The 19,797-nt window shown below is 39.7% G+C and overlaps 1 protein-coding gene across 1 annotated transcript in view; it reads right to left on the bottom strand.

The window, feature by feature from the left end:
* Positions 1-9,296: 9,296 nt before the first annotated feature.
* sh3gl2b (SH3 domain containing GRB2 like 2b, endophilin A1) overlaps positions 9,297-19,797 on the bottom strand; it is a 48,212-nt gene continuing 37,711 nt past the window's right edge. Inside the window, exons 2-9 of the mRNA XM_006806061.3 lie at positions 15,698-15,766; positions 13,964-14,036; positions 13,711-13,854; positions 13,409-13,542; positions 13,107-13,265; positions 12,549-12,652; positions 12,326-12,456; positions 9,297-10,839 (exon numbers count right to left, since the gene is read on the bottom strand). Of these exons, the coding sequence (XP_006806124.2) occupies positions 10,643-10,839; positions 12,326-12,456; positions 12,549-12,652; positions 13,107-13,265; positions 13,409-13,542; positions 13,711-13,854; positions 13,964-14,036; positions 15,698-15,766 (1,011 nt within the window). The 3' untranslated portion in view covers positions 9,297-10,642. The remainder of the gene's footprint in view (positions 10,840-12,325; positions 12,457-12,548; positions 12,653-13,106; positions 13,266-13,408; positions 13,543-13,710; positions 13,855-13,963; positions 14,037-15,697; positions 15,767-19,797) is intronic.

Below are 19,797 nucleotides of genomic sequence, written 5' to 3'. Positions count from 1 at the left end.
AAATAAAGTTGTGGTTATGTGGGTATAGCGGAAGTAGAAACAGTGCTTATTCCGCCCAGAGGTTCGCACACTTTACATTCAGGACATGCACTCTATAAGTCATCCACGTACATGCTCTGATTTCGTTTTATGAGATTATCCAGCGCGTGTGAGAGTTATACGTTTCATCTCATTTTAGCGGGAACACACGAAACCTCCTTTCGGTTCTAGTGTACTCGCTTTAGCTTGACGCATGCTCGGAACGCTCCAGTGGCGCGTGTGGAAAAGTGGGTCAAACCGTTTGGTGCATTAAATGCCTGAGTTATAAATCAGATATTTATCCTTCGCACAGAAAATGACTAAAATGAATGCAAATAGGCCAAAACATTTAATTGCGGACAGTATTTTTAAACAGTGATAATAAAACGGATTCAAGACTGCTGGATTCCTTAAACCTTACTAGGTGCTTTATAAATTCACCAATTTTCCTGTGATATAGATAGTTTGAGTTTTTTCAGCTTGAGCATGTAAATTTCGAGTTTCTGAGGTGGTCTTGAACATACCAGATATTGATTTGTAAATGGAGGGAAACGGCAGCACTAGGAAAACAATACTCTACAGCGCCACTATACTGTCATTTGGAATCATTACACAGATATAAAAAGTCGACCACGTGCAGTAACTTAACTCTAAAAGAAAAATCATATCTCATTTATTTCTACATTAATATAAACGATAATGAAGAATTGCTTATCACTAGCAAAAAATGTCTGGCATGTGAGATAATTCACTTTCACTATGACTTTATGACATTTTTCACTACACACTATAGCCTTTACTTATTTTTTTATTATTATTATGATTATTATTATTATTATTATCGTTGTTGTAGCTTAATGTATCATTCTGGTTATCATTTTTAACTTACAACATAATATATTAACAGTAATTTTGAAAAAATGTGATTAAAATGCAGATTAAAACTGTTGGCTCATGAATTCATTTTTTTCTTTGACCTGCAAATTATGTGCTATAGACTCAAACCGAAACATTTCCAATATGAAATTACAGGAAGGATTTCAAAACTAGCCATCATTGCTGGTTGTTGTTGCAGTTCCACTTTTGTGCAGTCAGTGGTGCTGTAGCTCTTTGTCTGATCCCTCCGTTTATCGACTCATTGTGAAGAACAGATTGGAGTCTTGTTTGCACCGTGTCATCATAGTGTTAATCTTTATTGTCATTACATTGTAGTTCATCTTCACGACAAGCAGTTATACATACAGTGGTCTTAGATTATATCATTGTCCAATACGAGGAGAGCAACAGTTAGAGTTAGTATCACAGCTAGATTTTTTCCATTGACCAACCCCACCCCCAACCCCCCCAAAATACCCCTTCATCCTCCCCCCAATCACCACCCCTCCCATACTCAACACCATACACCAATGTATTGACGACCGTCAAATATGTCACAGGTGCCTAACCATTAAATAGGACACAGGAATAAATAAATTAATAAATAACCAAATCAATACATATATAAATAAATAAATAAATACCAACAAGGTGTGTATATATTAACATACACACAAGTAGCTCACCAGAGGACAGCAGGTTCCAAAGTCATAGGGCCATTTCATACAGCCACAAGGCATAAAGTATTATTATGTAACACAGCCACAGTTCAGACCCCGGCCACATTATTACACCCCAAAAATCATGGTGCAGAGATTAGATTTAGTTTTGCAAATGTTTCTTTGAAGCAGGTCAGCTCTCAGAGGCAGACCCGGTCCCTTGGGATAAATCCTTCTGCTTGAGTTAAACCTCACAGGTGGAGCCTCAAAAAAGCAAAAAACAACTCGAGTTAAAAATAAAACACCAATTTTTATTTAAATATACTGTCATCCTTGGTGCACAAGGGAAAGTAGCTTACATTAATTGTTTTTCGCAAGTGGACACTCTACACCTCAAATCATGACCTGTTGATCAATCAAGTAGTTAGATCAATCAAGCCCAGTTTATTGGCGTATGCTGCCGTCTTTGAGCCAAGCAAGACAAGCAATTCTTTATTTCTCCGAGATAACTGGCTGTAGCTTCAGGGGTTTCACATCACTCCAACACTAATTCTGAAGCACAGAGAGTATATATGCTCACTGGTCACTTTATTAAGTACACTTTGCTACTACTGGGTTGGACCCACCTTTGCCTTGAGAGCTGCATTAATTCTTCATGGCATAGATTCAACGAGGTTCTGTGAACATTCCTCAGATATTTGGGTGCATATAAAAAGAAAGCATCGCACAGTTGCTGCAGATTTGTCAGCTACGCCCCCATGATGTGACTCTCGTCTTCCACCCAAGATGCTCTATTAAATTGAGATCTGGTGACTGTGGGGAACCATTTGAATACAATGAACTCTGATCACCCATCAGAAGACAGTCAGCATCAATACTCAGGTAAGCAGTCACATTAAATGATGCTCACTTAGTAGAAAGAGCTCAAACTTTGCCAAAAAAATATCCCACACAATATCACTCTATCACCAGCCTCAACTGTTAATACAAGGCAAGATGCTTTGTTTATGTCAAATTCTGATCCTATCGTCTGAATGTCACAGCGGATATTGAGACTGATCAGATCAGGAAATGTTTTTCCCTCTTCTATTGTCTAATTTTGGTGAGCTTATGTGAATTGCTATCTCGGTCTCCCGCTCTTAGCTGAAAGGAATGACACAGTGTTACTGTTACTGTTGCCTTCCTATCAGCTCCAACCTTTGACCTTAACAAGACATTTTCACTCAGGGAACTGCCACTGACTGGATATTTTCTCTTTTTTTGGACCATTTTTAAAAACCCTGGAGATCCCTGTGTGACAATGCCACATTCAAAGCCATGTAAATATTGTTTCTTCCCTCAGCATTATCTAAGTATTCATAGTCATAGTGCATAAAGGCACTGAGTTGCTGTCATGTGATTGGTTGATTTTATATATGGTTAAACAGATGTCCATAATGAAGTGGGAGGTGATATTAACTATTGTATCTTACTGTTAAATTATACACCATCTTTTTAGTTCATTGTTGCTGTACACTGGTGGAAACCATCAGCTATGAGAAGCCCCTAAATCTTCTAAAGCTAATGTTAGCAAGAAAATAATTAAGCCCGTAATTTCTCCAATCAGTTATCACAAGACACCAATAATACTTATACAATTTCGCAAATGCTTTTTTTTAGGTTATTAACCTGCTTATTAATACATAATTAATGTAAAATTATTATTTTTTTTTAGCAGAAGTCCAAATGTAAAGTATATTAGAATCTGCGAGCTGGTGCTTCTCAAGTTTAGCCCCAAACAATGACGGTGTTTCTCCTTTCAGAACAGCTGTACCTCTGAGGAAAGACTGGAGACCTGCAGCTTTTGTTTGGAGTGTCATGACTGATCTCTCAACTGGAGAGGTGAAACTGACTTTAGGTAGGTAATGTGGCCTAGGTCTGACTCTTACCAAGGTGAACAGTGGAAATGGAGGGTAACACTGTAAAAGTCCCTCATTGAGGTTAGAATACATGTCGCCATAGAGGGCAAATCGCAGTGGAAGTAAAACAAAAAAAGCAACAATAAAAACATCATTCAAAGAAATAAAAAAAAAAAGTCTTAAAGCACTTTGTAAGTTAAAGAAGAGTGCCATATGAATGTTCAACAGGTCAAAGAGTACAATAACTGAACAACAAAAAACAGAAGAGTAGCAGAGTTAACTTAGGTTCACTGCACTGCAAGACAAAAGCCAGCAGGACGAACATCTCCCCCTTCTCTTTCTCCCTTTTTGAATGTTTTGTCTTTTAAAAAATCCATCTCAAAAAGCAGACGTGAAGCGGTCCAGTTGCATGCAGCTCACACACATTTGACAGGCAGACTCAGAAAAATCAGGTTTTCAGACACAGAATTTACCGGCAGAATAAAGTAAAAAGAAAACACTGAACATATGTTTGCACCAACCAAACCTCCGTCTTTTACAAAAACCTGTAACATTTATGCAAAAGCAGGTATATGGCAGAAAAAAAATTGAAGACTGGAAAGAGATTATTATAAAGTTTTATTTGATGATTGTATTGTTGTTTTCACGAATGTGCTTTGGCAATGGAAGAGATGTCTTAGCTCTTTCACAGATAGATAGATAGATAGATGGGTAGATACCTCTTCCTTTGATGAAACCTTAAATTTTATTGTTCCATCAGAACTTATTGCCTTTATATTCAGTATTATTGACAGTTTATAGAAGATACTGTTTAGTCTGAACCAGTACTTTTCCTTTTTTACTATTATTATTACTATTCAAAAGGATTGTATAGTAGCTTTAGGTTTTCCCGTCCTTCAACCAAACTTCTATCAAATATTTTATCTTGACAAATATCTCAATTAACGCATTTTGTTTTTGTTGTTTTCTGTCTTGCCTCTGTCACACTTCTTAAGTATCTGTGCCATTTTAGGTGGCATACACTTTCTCTGGTATGTGTCATGCACTGATTAATCATTAGACTTTAGCAAGAGAAAGCAATAAGATTGTAAATATAATTATAATGGTCATGATTTTTTATATCTGCTTTTTAAGCCTAACCTCATCAGCCATCTCCAGGTCCAAATGTCCTTTCTGAACACTGTTTTTTTTTTTTTTTTTTAAGGTCCAGATTCCAATAAAATTATCAGTGTGGTGTTTTCCAGGTGTTATAATTTATTATACAGGCATCCATTAAAACAGTGATCTATGGGGTTTGGCAGAGTTAGCAGTAAGCTGACTTTAGTCACTGAGATAGTTGTCATTTAAAGACTGTATACCATGTTTTTACTGATGTCTTTCTGAAAAACTATAAACATAGAGCACTTCTGTAACTCTAGATGCAAATGAAGACTGCTATGTAAACTAGCAGTAACATATAGGGTCACTGAAGTTGGGTTAGTTGACATAATGATCTACTCCTTTGTAGCTAGCTACATAGCAATAGGTAGGCTAATATCAACACATCAGCACAGGGATGAGGATGTAGGATGCGGCTTAAATTGTTCTCAATAAAAATGTAAGAGGATGCGCTGCTGGCAGATATAAACTTCATATGGAAGACAGAAAACACTGGACACAGATAAAACATCAGCCTAGAAGTCAGAGATGACACCATCCACTACACATGAATAATAATCAGTGTGTTACTGCATGTTTTGGATTGCTTAGTATGAAAAACTGTGATCCTAAGTTCAATGTCTTGAGCTTTGATACCTGGAAACAGGGTTTAATACCTGATTACTTAACAAGCAGACAATCAAACCCGTCATTTTGCCTAAAGTTTGGTAGAAACCGTAAAGATTTTATATATTTTAATATGGTCCATGTTATACATGTAAACCATTAACCTGCTAATAGATCTTAGTATGTTGATTTCAATAGTATAAAATGATCATATATGTTAATGGTCTGTAAGTAATAGGAAAAAAAGATTGTAGTATAACCTGTTTAACATGAAAGCCGCTCTTCTGACGGAGTATTCTAGAAAAATTCGGAATATGTTATATTTCTCTGTTGTTTTCAATAGCCTATATGTTACATTTAAGATGAGGTATTCAGTAATCAGGCACTAAATACTCTAACGTATTCTGCTCAACACTGCGTCAACAAAGCACGAGTACAGGAATGTTAAGCTAAAGGCTAGCTGGTTAGCCACTTCTGGCACATTAGCATCAGCCGTGCTAGCACAGATTCCTGCTGGTTCATAAATAATGCTCAGATAGAAAACCCTAGAACCCTAAGATTTTTTTTTATTATTCTTAAACTCTGTACAATAAGTATCAAACAGTCCGTTTTAAAAAATGTGTGACTGGTAAATTACAACTAGAATTCAAAGCAGAGATGACCAAGGTGTTATTGTTTTCCTTTATCAGTTGATTTAACATAAACCCAGAACTATAGATAGTAAGATGCCTATTTCAACAAGTAACACATGTAATTATAGGTTTGTAGTCCTGTCCTCTATTTCGAAGAGAGCTCTTAATATTACTAGAATGTTTCAGTTATTTAAACTGAGTCATTTCTCTAATTGTGAGTCCAGATCTTTAAAAGTCATACATTTATATACAAAACAACTAAAGTGTTATCCTCAAACATGATGTTTTCCTGCTATCACCTGGTTCCACTAATGTTCTTATGTAAACGTATGGTTTCCATTTTCCTTCAAACGTAGTTTTGTCACTATCTCTATATAACCTAACCTAAAAGACATAAATCAGTTGCTTTATCAGAGAACCTTTAACAGTAAATAATATCAACCTTTTTCATATGGTCGTTGTCAAAGTAGACTCCTTTACACTGCTTTTAACAATACTGCAGATCTGTCCAGAAACTGAGAATAATGAGAAGCATTTTGGCATTGTAGCCATCCTGCTAGATGCTACACATCGCGTTTGCAGCAGGGAGCTACCACCAACACAGAGTTCTTACTAACATTTAACTATTCCAACAACTGTTTAAGAGAAAACTAGAATGAGATATCTGAAGCATTTGGCTAAAGAATGGTATAATTATGCCTGAGATTATGACAACAGGTTCAGAAGCAAAAAAGATGTCACGATCGTAGGGTTAAAATAAATAAATGAGTAAATCTTGGTTTTAGTGAGATGTTTAAGGGCGTTAACAACATTCTGATATGACAAAATGTATCATTCTATGAACAAGAAGGCAGACAAGATTCTAAAACTTGAGTGCAACCTAAAACAAAGTTTGGTCATCAAACAGCAATTTTGGTCATCACGCATTACTTTGAAGCTGACAGCTGGTTGCTGGTGAGTGTTCCGGCCACTGGTTGCCTAGGTTACCTTCTATTGTTATTCACTATCAGGTCATGTGACAATACAGATATTCTTCACTATTCATTGTCTGTTGGCTCTCAGTCATCCAGGTCACTGTAGTCTAAGGAGCTTGTAAAGAAAAGCGTCTGGACTTCTTTAAGTTTGTTGATGATGTTTCACCTCTCATCCAAGAAGCTCCTTCAGTTCTTAGAGTTGAAGAAGCTTCTTAGATGAAAGTCCAGAAGCTTTTCTTTCCAAACTCAATAGACTTCACTCTTCATTGTTATATATTTCAGTTGCTCACCTGGAAGATGAGAAAAGTTTATCTTGGATCCCATCCATTTCCCATTGCCAGTGGTTACTTTGGCCATAGTCGCTTGAAGTCACTGAATGTCACGGACTTCTTATGGCCTCTGGTTGCCACATTGCTATGAATCAATTCCATTGTGTGCAACTTTACATTATAGATATTATTCAATGCAGATGGTTTAGCGAATGACTTCCATTGTGAATATGGCGCATCTGAGCTGCACTGACCTTTGTATGCCCAGTTAGCTGCCATTAAACACAGCTATAACAGGCAACTGGTATCATGACCAGGCAAAAATATAGTATATTCTCCCTGGTAAGCAATTTGAGCTATCGGGATTTTGACATAAACAATGTGAATCTGGAATTTAGTATTAGTATCACAGCAGGTTTCATGACAGCAAAATGTTTTGATCTTGCTTTACTGTTTCAATATAAAGCTTAGCAACTAGTGTTAGAGAGTTTTAGTGTTTGAGACCAAAATACTGGAAATTTTTCATTGCCAAATACAATAAAGTTGGAAAGATTCTGAAATATTCACCAAGGAATTTCAGATACTTTGTTTAGTGGGAACTATGGTCATGTAAAATAGTCAGGCCCCTAACAGCACTCTAAAGATTAAAGCGTAGATGTGACATGCCCTGCGGTGCCGTGCACGGAAGGCGGATACACCCGCCGACTTAAGCATAGCGCCGGATCATGTGATGGTTGGTTGCTGTAAGTAATTTGAGCTGGCAGCGGGAGAGCTGCAGCTCTGTGTGTTTGTGTGTAAATAAAGGGTGCAAAGCACGTTCATGTCACCTGGTCTGCTGTGGTCATTCACAGTGGTGCTGAAAGCCAGGACGGGAGGCTCGGCAGACTCAGGACTGGGCCAGCAGAGAGAGGAGCTGGTGCAAATGGTGGCTGAGCTGGCAGCCATGCAGCGGGAGCAGGCGGCGGCGTGTCGCAAGAGCTGCAGGAACAGACAGAGCAGAACCTGCAGAGAATGAAGGATCTGGCGGTGGTAATCCGGTCCTGCCCGACACCGCCGCCACCCCCACAGGCGCTCCCCGACACCTCTGGGGTGGCCGGCACGCAGCCTGTCACCACACTCTTCCCCACTCCTCGGATGGGAGTAGCTTGTGCCCGGCAGGGGCCGGCTCCCATTTCTGCTCTCCGGAGGAGGAACAAGGAGCAACTGCTGGGCCCACCACTAGCTCACCCACCTGCCCAGCTCGAGCTGGAGGTCAGCGTGGGAGGAACTTGCTACACCATCGCTGGAGGTGGAGGCGGCGTGTGAGGGTCCCTGTCAGCCGGAAGTGGGGGTGGTGACGGAGGAGCCGCGCGAGGGGCTGTTCGTGCCAGGAGCAGCGGCGGTGGTGGTGACAGTGACAACAGAGGAGGAGCCGCGCGAGGGGCTGCTTCAGCCAGGAGTGGCGGTGGTGATGGAGGGGCCGCGCGAGGAGACGGAGGTCCCTGTGCCAGGGGAGCCTGCTCAATTGGACGTGCACGCCAGACCGGCCTCACCCCAACCAGTGGCCGGTGTACACCGAACATCTGCCCAGCCGCCTGTGAGCTGGGGCTCACGACCGTGCCAGCCGCGCCGCGTCCACCTGCCACGCGGCTGACCTCCGGACCAGCTTCGCCGGCACCGCTGGGTTCGCGGGCGGCCACCTGAACTGACACCCCTTGGCCAGGGGCCAGGGGCACCGACGATCCGGGCTGATCCCCTCTCCCGCTCGTGGTGGTGGAGTAGGTTCGGCTGGATGTCTGCCCGGCCTCAGTCGGGCGATGGGGGTATGTGGCGGGGTGGGGCCTGCGGTGCCATGCAAGGAAGGCAGATGCACCTGCACAGCATCTGCAATCATGCCCCGCTGACGGGTCCTGTAATGGTTAGTTGTTGTGGTATTGTTGAGCTGGCAGCAGGAGAGCTGAATCTCTGTGTGTTTGTGTGTAAATAAAGGATACAAAGCACGTTCATGTCATCGGGTCTGCCATGGTCATTCACAGCAGACTTTACTGATACTTCTCAGATTGTTGGGTAGATATTAATTGTTGTAACTAGTGCTCCCAGCGTTAATCTCGTTAAAATGGCATTAATGTCATTTTAATGAGATTAAGGCTGGGAGCACTAACTGTAACTGTTCATCAGCTACTACATGTCCTACTGATGTGCCTTTTGGCAAGGGAGTATCTTATGTTTCTGAGCATCAGTTATTGAAAATCTGAAGAAATCTAAAATTGCTATTTTTTAAGCCATCTAGCCACACACAGTCATGCATGCAAAAGCCACATATTTAGACAAATCAGCGAGCTCCTACTCCACAGAGTACAAGGAAACCACAGTATATAGAAAGGAAACAAACAAACTTCTTTCTCACTATGCATACTGGAATGTTCAAATGTGTATCAAATAAAAAACAAAAACAAACAAGGCTCTGTTCAATAACATTCATCTGTGGCTGTGATGGCAAATCAGTGCTGCTTGGTAAAAAGAGTAACCCAAACTTCTCCTTTTCATCACTTGAACTCCTGCTTAGTGATGTGTTGAATGAGTTTCTTGATCCTCAAGCCTCAAAACCCTCCTAAAAGTTCCATTTTACAAGATAAATGGGTTTAAAAACAAGTGGATAAATGTTCTCTTTACCATTCTAGCAAGACCAAGCTTACTTCAACATAGTCAATCTTTTTTTTGGCTGGATCATGCATTGAGCCACTGAATTGAAATGCTATGCAGTGTCAGCAAAGGCAGAGGGTGTTACAAAAAGAGCTAGAAAGAGGTTGAAATATACCTAAATCGTAAACTCTATGGATCTGTGGCTCTGGGTTGTTATTTTGATGGTCTACAATCTGGACTATGGAGCCTTTCTAAAAGGTAGTGCTACCCAATGAAAGAAAATAACAAGACAAGAGAAAGTAACAAAGATAGACAGCTGGTAAAACTGTGACAGTTTCTGAAAAATCTAGGTATGAAAAAGAGCACAAGAAGGCAAGTTAAGGTAGAAAGAACAGTTACTTTTAGAGAAATACAGCAAGAAAAGAAGAAAGAAGACAGTCTCACAAAAAAGCTGTCAGGCAGCTAAACCGACAAGCAGGAATTTGTGCTGGCTTGATCATAAATACAGTAAGAACAGGTCAAAACGCACATACAGACACATACATGCACGTACATATACACCGTGCCTTATTCGCAAGTCTCCATAACCTCACAGTATTCTGTGCTGCCCGGCCAAGCACTGCACTATAAAAGAACAAATCATTTCTTTGTCTTTTCATCTCTTTCAGTCCCTTGCTTATGCAGCTCTCACGCTATAATCCTCCTCTCCCTTTCTTCTTCTACTCTAATCGCTGTTCTACTGCCGCATCTTATGCATCCCATCTCGGGCTTCTCTCTCGTTTCAGTCCATTTTGTGAAAGCAGAATCGCACAGAAGCACAGAAGAAGAAGAAGAAGTAGAAGGAGGGCGTGGTTTGTTGTTTATGCAAATACAGGCTGTTTTCTGGGTGTCTGGATTGGTCGAGGGGAAGGGGAAGGTTGGTAACAGGACCTAATGAGGGAGCGGCACCAGGATATCCACATAATTGATGGGGAAGAAGCCCGACTGGCCGTTGATCATACCCTCGTACCAGTTGTCATCGATCTGATTGGTCAGGGTGATGACATCCCCCTCTTTGAAGCCCAGCTCACCTTCATTCTCTGGTTCAAAGTCGTAGAGCGCTCGACAACATGGCTGGTCCATAGGGGCTGAGAATGGACAGAAGCAAAACATAGCGAGTCAGTTTCATTCTCTATGAGGCATTTTTGGTTATCTGGTTTGTTTTGGTTTAGCTTAATGACACTGTTACATACGGGGTCTAGTTGATCAAGAATTGGCACAATTTTGTTTTACTTAAGAATTTCTTGCTGTGCATTGAACGGGGCTAATTTGCTGGATATCAACATAATCGTTTGACAAGGCTCACCTGTTAACTGAAAACTATTCTAACTAACTTTGAAATCCTGCACAACTAAAATGCAGAGAAAGTCAGGAATCTTTTAAATAACTTTGTATATTTCATAATTAAACTTAAAATAAAATCATGCAAGTCCATACAAGTAAATTGTCTCGAATATGAAACAAGTTTAACAGACTCTAATATGACTCTGGAAGGTAGAAAGAAACTTTCAGCTGCTAAATAATTTCCCAAGGGGATGCCACAGTGGATGGATGCGCATGCTAATTTGGAACTCAGTTTACACCAGATGCCGAGCACTGGGAGTACACTAGCTTGCAACCCCTGAGGCTTGGTTTGTGTCTCCTTTCTGACATGCTTTAATTAATTTTTTTTTTTTTTTTTGGGGGGGGGCTGGCAGATAGAGCAATGAGCCACTGTGATGGCCTTTTTTTGATGGTGAAGACTCATTGTGAAACCTTGAGATAAGCATTGCTGAAGTCTTTCCTGTGTTTTTCCAATTGAGGTGTTGAACATGGAGTCTGACTGAAAATTAGACATTAGACAGATAGATGACGACTTATCAATCACAAGTTTGCGATGCCAATCAGTCAGATTTGCCTCACAATTATGAATTTACAAGGCTTCACAACAGGACTTCACAAACCAGTTGGTATGTGGCCAATAAGTCTGTTTATAGTCCTTTCAGAAATCATTTTTGACAATTTTGATCCAGATCAGGAATATATATTAAAAAATGAACACTAAACTCTCATAAAGATGACTTTGAAATAGCGACTAAGATTAAAAACATCAAGCAATTGAGAACTGGGGCAATTTTCCTATACGCTTAAATACAATCAGACTTATTTTAACCTGTGGAGTTATTCCCTGCCGATTGCTTAAAATATGGTTAATGCACTGCTGCACTGGTTTCACTCCTCAAGGCTTTTATGTAGAGTCTGTAGTATCTACTGCTTTTACAGGATGCATCGTATGTTAAGGTTCAGTGCCTTGCACTTTGCAACATGGACAGGAAGGGCTAGGAATTGAACTGCCAACCCTGCAGATAGTAGGCCAACCCATTCTTCTAAATCTCATCTGAACTCCCACGGCTTCTTCTATCTGGTAGACGTGCTCGTCTTTTTGCTCAGACTACATGAGGCATCCCAGATCCTGACTTGCCAAGACACTACTGCAGATACCTCATCTCTACTGGACATTATTTTACAGATACCATTGAGCTGGATACTGGCAGTCATCTAACTGCACATCGAAGATTGACATCCTCTCTCTACCTGGTGATCTTCCTGGGGATTTGGCAGAGTGTATCCCTCCATTGTGGCTTTCGCTGGGTGGCAGCAGCTCCAGTGTCATTCTGGGTTTTGGAGTGTACTCCTTCCTCGGTTTACTGGACACTTCTTTTATCCTGGAAGGAAGCCACACAGTTAAGTTCTATCTAACCACACAGCCTATTTTTATAGCTTTATTTCTATCCTGAGTAGGAGGCTGGATCGATACCTGTCCTCCATCTTCCTGGAGAGCTGTTGGAGGATTTCAGAGGCACGACTGTGGTATTCAAACTGAGCTTGGACCAATGCTGAGAGCTGGCTCACCTGCTCTATCTGCAACACACACATAAACGTGTTTTTTGTTGTTTTTATTCTTCCAAACCCATCCTCCATACCCACGCTGGGCTGGCACTGGCTTAACACAGGAAGGCACAAGATTGCTTGTCTTTTCCATGTTTGTATATAGCATCAAATTTTTTACTTGGAACATGTCAGTAACAAGAATAGACCTTAATATTTGATTTCATATGTTTCCCCCTTTTTGTTTTTTTGTAATAACATTCAACTTGTTTTTGTGGCTGTGATTTAAAATCTTTCTTTTAATTTGCTGAGGGCACAATATGATTCATTTTTCTTCTTCTGATTGGTCTTCAAAACTCTGTTTTGGTATTAATGATCCGAGATTATTTAAGGCTTTTCTCTGTAGAGCTAAGGAACATATTTACCTTCAACTCTGATAATAATAAGTTATGGTGGAATTGGAATACGTATATTACATTATCCTTACGTCGCTCTCCAGTAGGTTAAACATGCTCTGCTCTGCGATCTCTTTGCTCTCATCAAACTTCTCCAGTGCCTGTTTGATTTCGTCATCCTGGACTTTCCCCTGACGCTTCTTCTTGTAGTCGAAGTCCAGACGTCGGCCTTCCATCTTCTTCAAATGATGCTGGAATAGATGAGAAAGGAATATGTGATATAAACCACTGTGAAAACAATTTAAGATTCATGTTGAAGAAGAATTCAACAGCATGTCACCATTATAAATTCAATTTCCCACATATGTAATGTTATGGATTTGTGTTTACTGACCTGTATCTCTTTGAGGTCTTTATCATGAAGATTCTGCAGTGGATCAATGAAGTTCTGTTTGACCTCCATGTCCAGAGCATCTTTCACCTCCCCGAGTTCCTTCATCGCCTCACCAGCATCCATGAGGGCCAAGCCTGGAAGTAAAGTGAGAAATTAGCAAAAAGCCAATTTTTCTGAGCCGCCAAGGTCGCTACCTGCTTATGACCTATTTTCCTCTATTATCTAATCTTGAATTGGAAAAAATAATTAAAAATGGTTAAATTTCTGATACTATCTTAAGTTTTTTACAGGTATAAGTTTACCAAAGCTGGACTCCTCTCCTAACTCCCGTCCAAACTTCAACATGGCGTCTCCTAGGACGGTCTCAGCCTGTGGATAACCAGGTCCTTTTTCCTGCCCACGGATCTTTGACATGGTGTTGATCATACTCAGCTTGGCTCTTGATGCTTTAAAAGGCAGAAATAACATCAGTAACATCAGGAGTCACAATTTGAATTACAATATATTAGTTTTGCAATTTTTTTTAGTATGCTGCAACCTTTGTATATTTAATACCTGGGTTAGGCTGAAGGTACTCTGTAGTTTTGGTCATGATGTCCAACACTGCTCTGCTGGTGACGTCCACCTTCTGCAGGGGAAACACCAGATTATCAGCATGTCAACTGATACTCACTCGTATAAACAGAGTAGAAAGTCCAGGAACAACTTCAACTACTTCCAAAGTGCATAGAGCAGCTCCAGCAACGTTTTCAGTACGCAGTATAACTCTATTTTTCTTCCTGTGTATTTAGGCTTGTGGCCTTCATTAAGGTAATTATGAAACATATTGTTAACAACATGTTTGGTAGGATAGTTCATAAAGCAGATAAATAAATCAAAACAACAACATGTGACCAACACTCATACAGAGTCAGTGATTATCTCTGGCAATAGAAAACTTGGGTGGTACCTTATATAGCCATAACCTGGAAAGGTGCAACTTCACCCTCAGTGACATGGGCCTAGAGATAGGTCTGCCATCCCCTCTACCAAATATTACTAGGGGAAAAATGTGTATTCCCCAACCCTACAAACAACCCTACAAACAACCCTACAAACTAGAAACTTAGAATGTTCACCTTCAAATTAGAAGCTGTACCTTAATGTCGAAACCAATGCATTTTAAAAAGTGCACTTTTACTTTTTCAGTCCAGCTCTGAGGTCTTTACACTGGCTGCCTGTCCGTCAGAGGAGACTTTAAAGTTCTGATGCTGATCTATAAAGCTCTGAATGGTTTAGGACCAAAATACCTCAGTGACCTCCTGACCCAGTATGAACCTTCCAGATCCCTCAGGTCATCTGGATCCGGTCTTTTATCAGTTCCCAGAGTCAGAACCAGACACGGAGAAGCTGCATTCAGCTTTTATGCTCCTTATATCTGGAACAAACTCCCAGAAAGCCTCCGATCAGCTGAAACACTCAGTTTATTTAAATCCAGGTTGAAGACTCACCTGTTCTCAGCTGCATTTGAATAAAGCACCAAATCCGCACTTTTAAGCTTAAATTTCAAAACTTACATTTTAACTACTGATTTTATCTGTTTTGATTTTTGATTTTATATACTGTTTTGTTTGTTTGTTAGTTTGCTTGCTTGTTTTAATCAATTTTAAATCATTGTTTTTGTTTCTAATGTCTCTGTAAAGCACTTTGAATCACCTTGTTGTGCTATACAAATAAACTTGCCTTGCCTTTGAAGGTGAACGCTCTGTTTCTGTTAATGACCACGATGAAGGCCAACAGCTCATCAGTTATTAATCAAGTAATAAAGTTGCTCTATATACTACAATGAATACAGCTTTGCAATATTTTCTAGATATATTTAGATGTACATTAAAAAAATCTGCTGGTGTAATGCAGGTTTACAAGTTAGTAAGACTCATATGTGGTCAAAGTGAAGCAACACATAGCAGCCAGTTAGGCTGTAGTTAGAGCACCAAACTTTACCTTTACTTATGTCTTGTTTAATTAAAAAAAGCAAAACATAAACATAATTTAAAGTATGCTAGTCTATCTCTGCTGTGCCCACTTACTTCGTGGATTAGATCCAAGAAGTATTCTGGCACCAAACCTTCTCTCAGAAAATTGTCATTGAAGCTTCCAGGTTATTTTAGTGATTATAACAAGTATAACTTTTAAATTAGCTAACCTCTACCAGCAGAGGTAAGAGAGATCCAGTTTCTCTCTGCTTCTACGCTTAACACTAAGCTAAGATTAAATTTGGTATCAGATCACAGACAAATAGATAATTACCTTCTCCATTTCTTTAAAGTCATCATCTAGCTTGGTTCCTTCCGCACCTCCAACCTTCTCGCTGACTTTCTGTAATAAGAAATCAGAGGAAAGAGACAGAAAGGGGAAGAAAGATGGTTAATGCTTTCATATTTGAGTAGCTTTGATTACTCAAAGCCACCCTCAGAGGAAGAAACACCAAATTGCGTTTAAAGTGGTAATGAAGAGAAAGTCTGGCTGTGTGATTAGAACAAAGGCAGAAAAAAAGGACGTGTTGTACAAAATAATTTATGCAGGAAAAAAGAGACGAGAAGGAAAGTCGGTGTGGAGTGACAACAGCTTTCACTCAACCTTTTTTGTCTTCTATTTTAATACCATTAGAATACAGTGTTTCAGAGTCAATAACAGTTTATTTTGTCCTTGGCCTGTGCAGGCTGAAATTGAGCAGTTTAAATTCTCAGACAGTCTCTTCATCCTAAATAAAACCTCTTTCAGATGGCCAAGCATCTCTCGACTGATGAGCCGGCTTTCTACTTTCACTGCAATGCTTCCAATATTTTTCTCAGAGATGCGTTCAAGCCAGCGGCACCACTGAGTTCATAGACAGCAGGCAATCTGAATCTGCGTTCACCTGGTATTATGTTCACCCTCATTAGACGTCTCAATGAACCGTAACACTGAACCTCCAGCGCTATAATTTATTTTATTAAGGCTTATTAACTGATGAATGTCTCAAGAAAACATAATAATGTGATTTTTCTTTCCCGCGGTCTTCTTTTTAGACAGACACGGATATTTCCTGTAAGTCAGCTGCAGCGCACAACAAGAAAGCAATTCAGATGTTTTTACAATTGTTTTGAAACCTGCAGCTTTCTCTCTATTATTGCTTTATTGCAGCTGAATTCATTTCTTTGTAAGAGCCTTGTCAGAAACCAAAGGAACTCCAGCTGGGAATATTCAGCTGATTATATTACATTATTCAATAAAATAATAAAAGGTTAAAACTTGTAATCACTTGTTCTGAGAATAAATCACATTTTTTGCTTGAATTTTTCTTTTGTTACTGCAGTCTTGGTGTGGATATTATCAAAATGTGGACATTTAAAGTGTTAAAATATGGGTTTGGACAACAGAAGATTGCTCAGTTATGAGTGGTACTCTGCACGAATGTGATGGATGATAATGGATTCATTTACAATCCCACCATCACAGTTCTGGGAGTCTGAACACCAAAAAGCCTCCTGGCTTCTCTATAAAGTCACTTCAGTATGGTTCTCATTTTGAAGATCACAGAGCTCAGTTAAACAGTGTAAAATACTAACAAAGAGAACCCAAATCACCACAAACTCAACAAAGAGACCCCAAATTACCAAATAGCTCCAATCTAACATAACAATAAACACCCACAGAATGACCTTAAAGCTACACAAAAGACCCACAAAGACCCAAAATTAACTACAAAGAGACTAAAAAAATGAGCGAGAAAAACACCCTTAGTGATCTAAATGACACCAAAATAATGAGGAAACAATCATAAGGAGACAAAAAAGAACAACAGGGCCACAAAAAGACAAAAGCTCACAGAGACCCAAAGCAGCCACAAAGTGACCACAAAGACACAAAATTACAGAAATAAACCAAACGAGAAGGAAAACAGCCACAAAGAGACACAAACTTAAAAAAAATAGGGATTGGGGGGACAAAAACAGCCTCATAGAAACACAAAGTTACCAGAACGGCCCTAAAGACAAGCAAAATAATCAGAGACAAGAGATACAAACAACCAGAAACAAACCATTCAAAGACAACGCAAACCACTCAAAACAATTAAAAGGGATCAAAAGCCACCAGTAAATGGCCACAAAGACGACTGAAATTACCAAAATAATCCCCAACACAAGCAGAACAACCCTGAAGAGACACAGAAGAAAAAAGAAATGAGTAACAAGGAAAGGGGAATATCCATATATCAGACACCCCTGTGAAGTAAGGAAATTAAACACTTAGGAGACAAAACAAACACAAAGACACACTTAATTACTGCAATGATCCTAAAGACAAGCATAATTAACCACAAAGAGTCCAGAGACGACCAACAAACGATACAAAGTAACCTCAAGTAATTCATCTCTTTCAAAACAAGCAGTACTAGTTTTTCTTCACTTAACGAAAATGTGATTATTTCCTCTAAAAATCTCCTCTTTTAGTGTTCAGACTGAACAAAAAAAGCAGGACTTAACGTTACACAACTACAGCCCTGTCTGTAATAACAAAGACATAGTGGAGCGAATGAAGTCTGCACAGCAAAGACAGCAGACTCATCACAAAAGCTATGACCTCCATCTGACTGCAATCACACTGACGCTCAGTGAGTTATAGATATTGCCTTGCTTATATATAGATCTTTGTTCTGCTCTGCTTGTCACTGTAGGACAGGGACTTGCTGCAGAGTGACACTGCTTGCTTGCTAATCGCCTCAGGTTGCAGGGAAGGAGGAGAGAGGGATTTTCCACAATCGTGACTCATATCAGACACCCACAGCTTAGTGAACCCATATGCACCTTTCCACTTATCTATGCAGTAGATAACAGTAAACAAATGCATAAAAACAACATACGGCAACAACAGCAGACAGCTGCACTTATGTATACTCATGCGTGACGGGTGAAAATGAATATTTGAACTGCTGTTGCCACTATTGCAGTACTATAAGAAACTGTGAAATGCTCATCGGAAACAGTTGCCAAACATTTCTCTTAAGTTTCATACATGATTCAACCAAAATGTGCTGCATGATTAAAGTATGATGTTAGAATGACAAAAAATAAAGTTCCATCAAATAAAGTAAAAACTCATTAAATATACATATTGTAAACATTAACAGTCTGCAATTTGGATTTTAGATTTTTTTTTAGAAAACAGAATAATGTAATTTCATTGTTTATGTAATACAAATAAGACTAATTAAGAAAACTAAGCAACATACCCCATTGTTCTAGCTACCAAATTCAGCTAACATGAATCCTGTGTGAATGTTGTTTAGCATTATGGCACGAGCAACCCCGACTACCATCTCTTCTACCTAAAAAGGCAAAAGACATCCAATAACAAAACACTCGAGTAAGGCCAGAGAGAAAACAAAAACCCAACAACAAATACAAACAGGCAGTATAGTGGTTCACTCAGTGAGGAAACTCCTACACCCATCAACCACCCAAATTAGAGCCTAAACACCAACACATAGATGTGACAGTACCCAGATATCCCTACCCACTGCAACCCACAGTGAAGATCGGGAGGTAAGAATGAATAAACATTTGGTTCTTCTGACTCTTTTTCCAACAGGAAATCATCAACATTTGTTTTTTTGTTCGTGTAAATATGCTTTCAGTGATTTCTGTTTATTTATTTTTTGTTTTTGGTTTGGTTTTATGGTTACTAAGACCTGTTGCTCATATGTTCGAAATAAACATTTGATTGATTGAATGATTGACTGATTGAATTTCATAACCTCTAAAAATAATCACTTGGGTAGGAGCCAATGAACTGGATATGCAGTAGTCAAAAGTAACTCCACTTTAGCAGCAACAGTAACATATGTAGTCATGCCAAAGGTAAAAATTAAAGTGGACTTTTCTGGTAAGACTTGTTTCTCCATTTCTGCACACATGGAGGCAAATTATGAAAACATGCAATTCGTGGAATGAGCAGCTAAATATGTGTCTGGTACAGCCTATGTCACACATCTTCATCAAAGCAACAAGCCATGCAAGCATAAAGATAAATATGTGCGTGTTTATGTAACGGCTTGTGCACCTGAGCACCTGTGTGTGCTTGTTATGACACAAGGCTGAGTGGGTCTCTCAGACAGGCAGAGAGAGCGAGGCGACATAATAATGAAAAAATAGAAATGATGAAAATGTAAAAATAATGAAAAACAATAGCAGGGAAAGAAAGTGAGCAGTACAGACAGATGAGGAGGAAGATGCAGTTACCATGGAGACAGGGAGCTGACTGCATCCTTTCATATTTCTGAGAACCAAACACGCACATTGGCAGCCCTCCTGTCGTCTGCGAGGCGGCTGCAGAGCGGCGCGCTGACACGCTGTTACGTAACTGCT

This window comes from Neolamprologus brichardi, chromosome 3, assembly GCF_056152115.1.
Source record: "Neolamprologus brichardi isolate AB-2024 chromosome 3, ASM5615211v1, whole genome shotgun sequence".
Lineage (NCBI taxonomy): Eukaryota > Metazoa > Chordata > Actinopteri > Cichliformes > Cichlidae > Neolamprologus > Neolamprologus brichardi.
The sequence above is the reverse complement of the archived record's forward strand: the minus strand, read 5'-3'. Positions and strand labels throughout refer to the sequence as shown.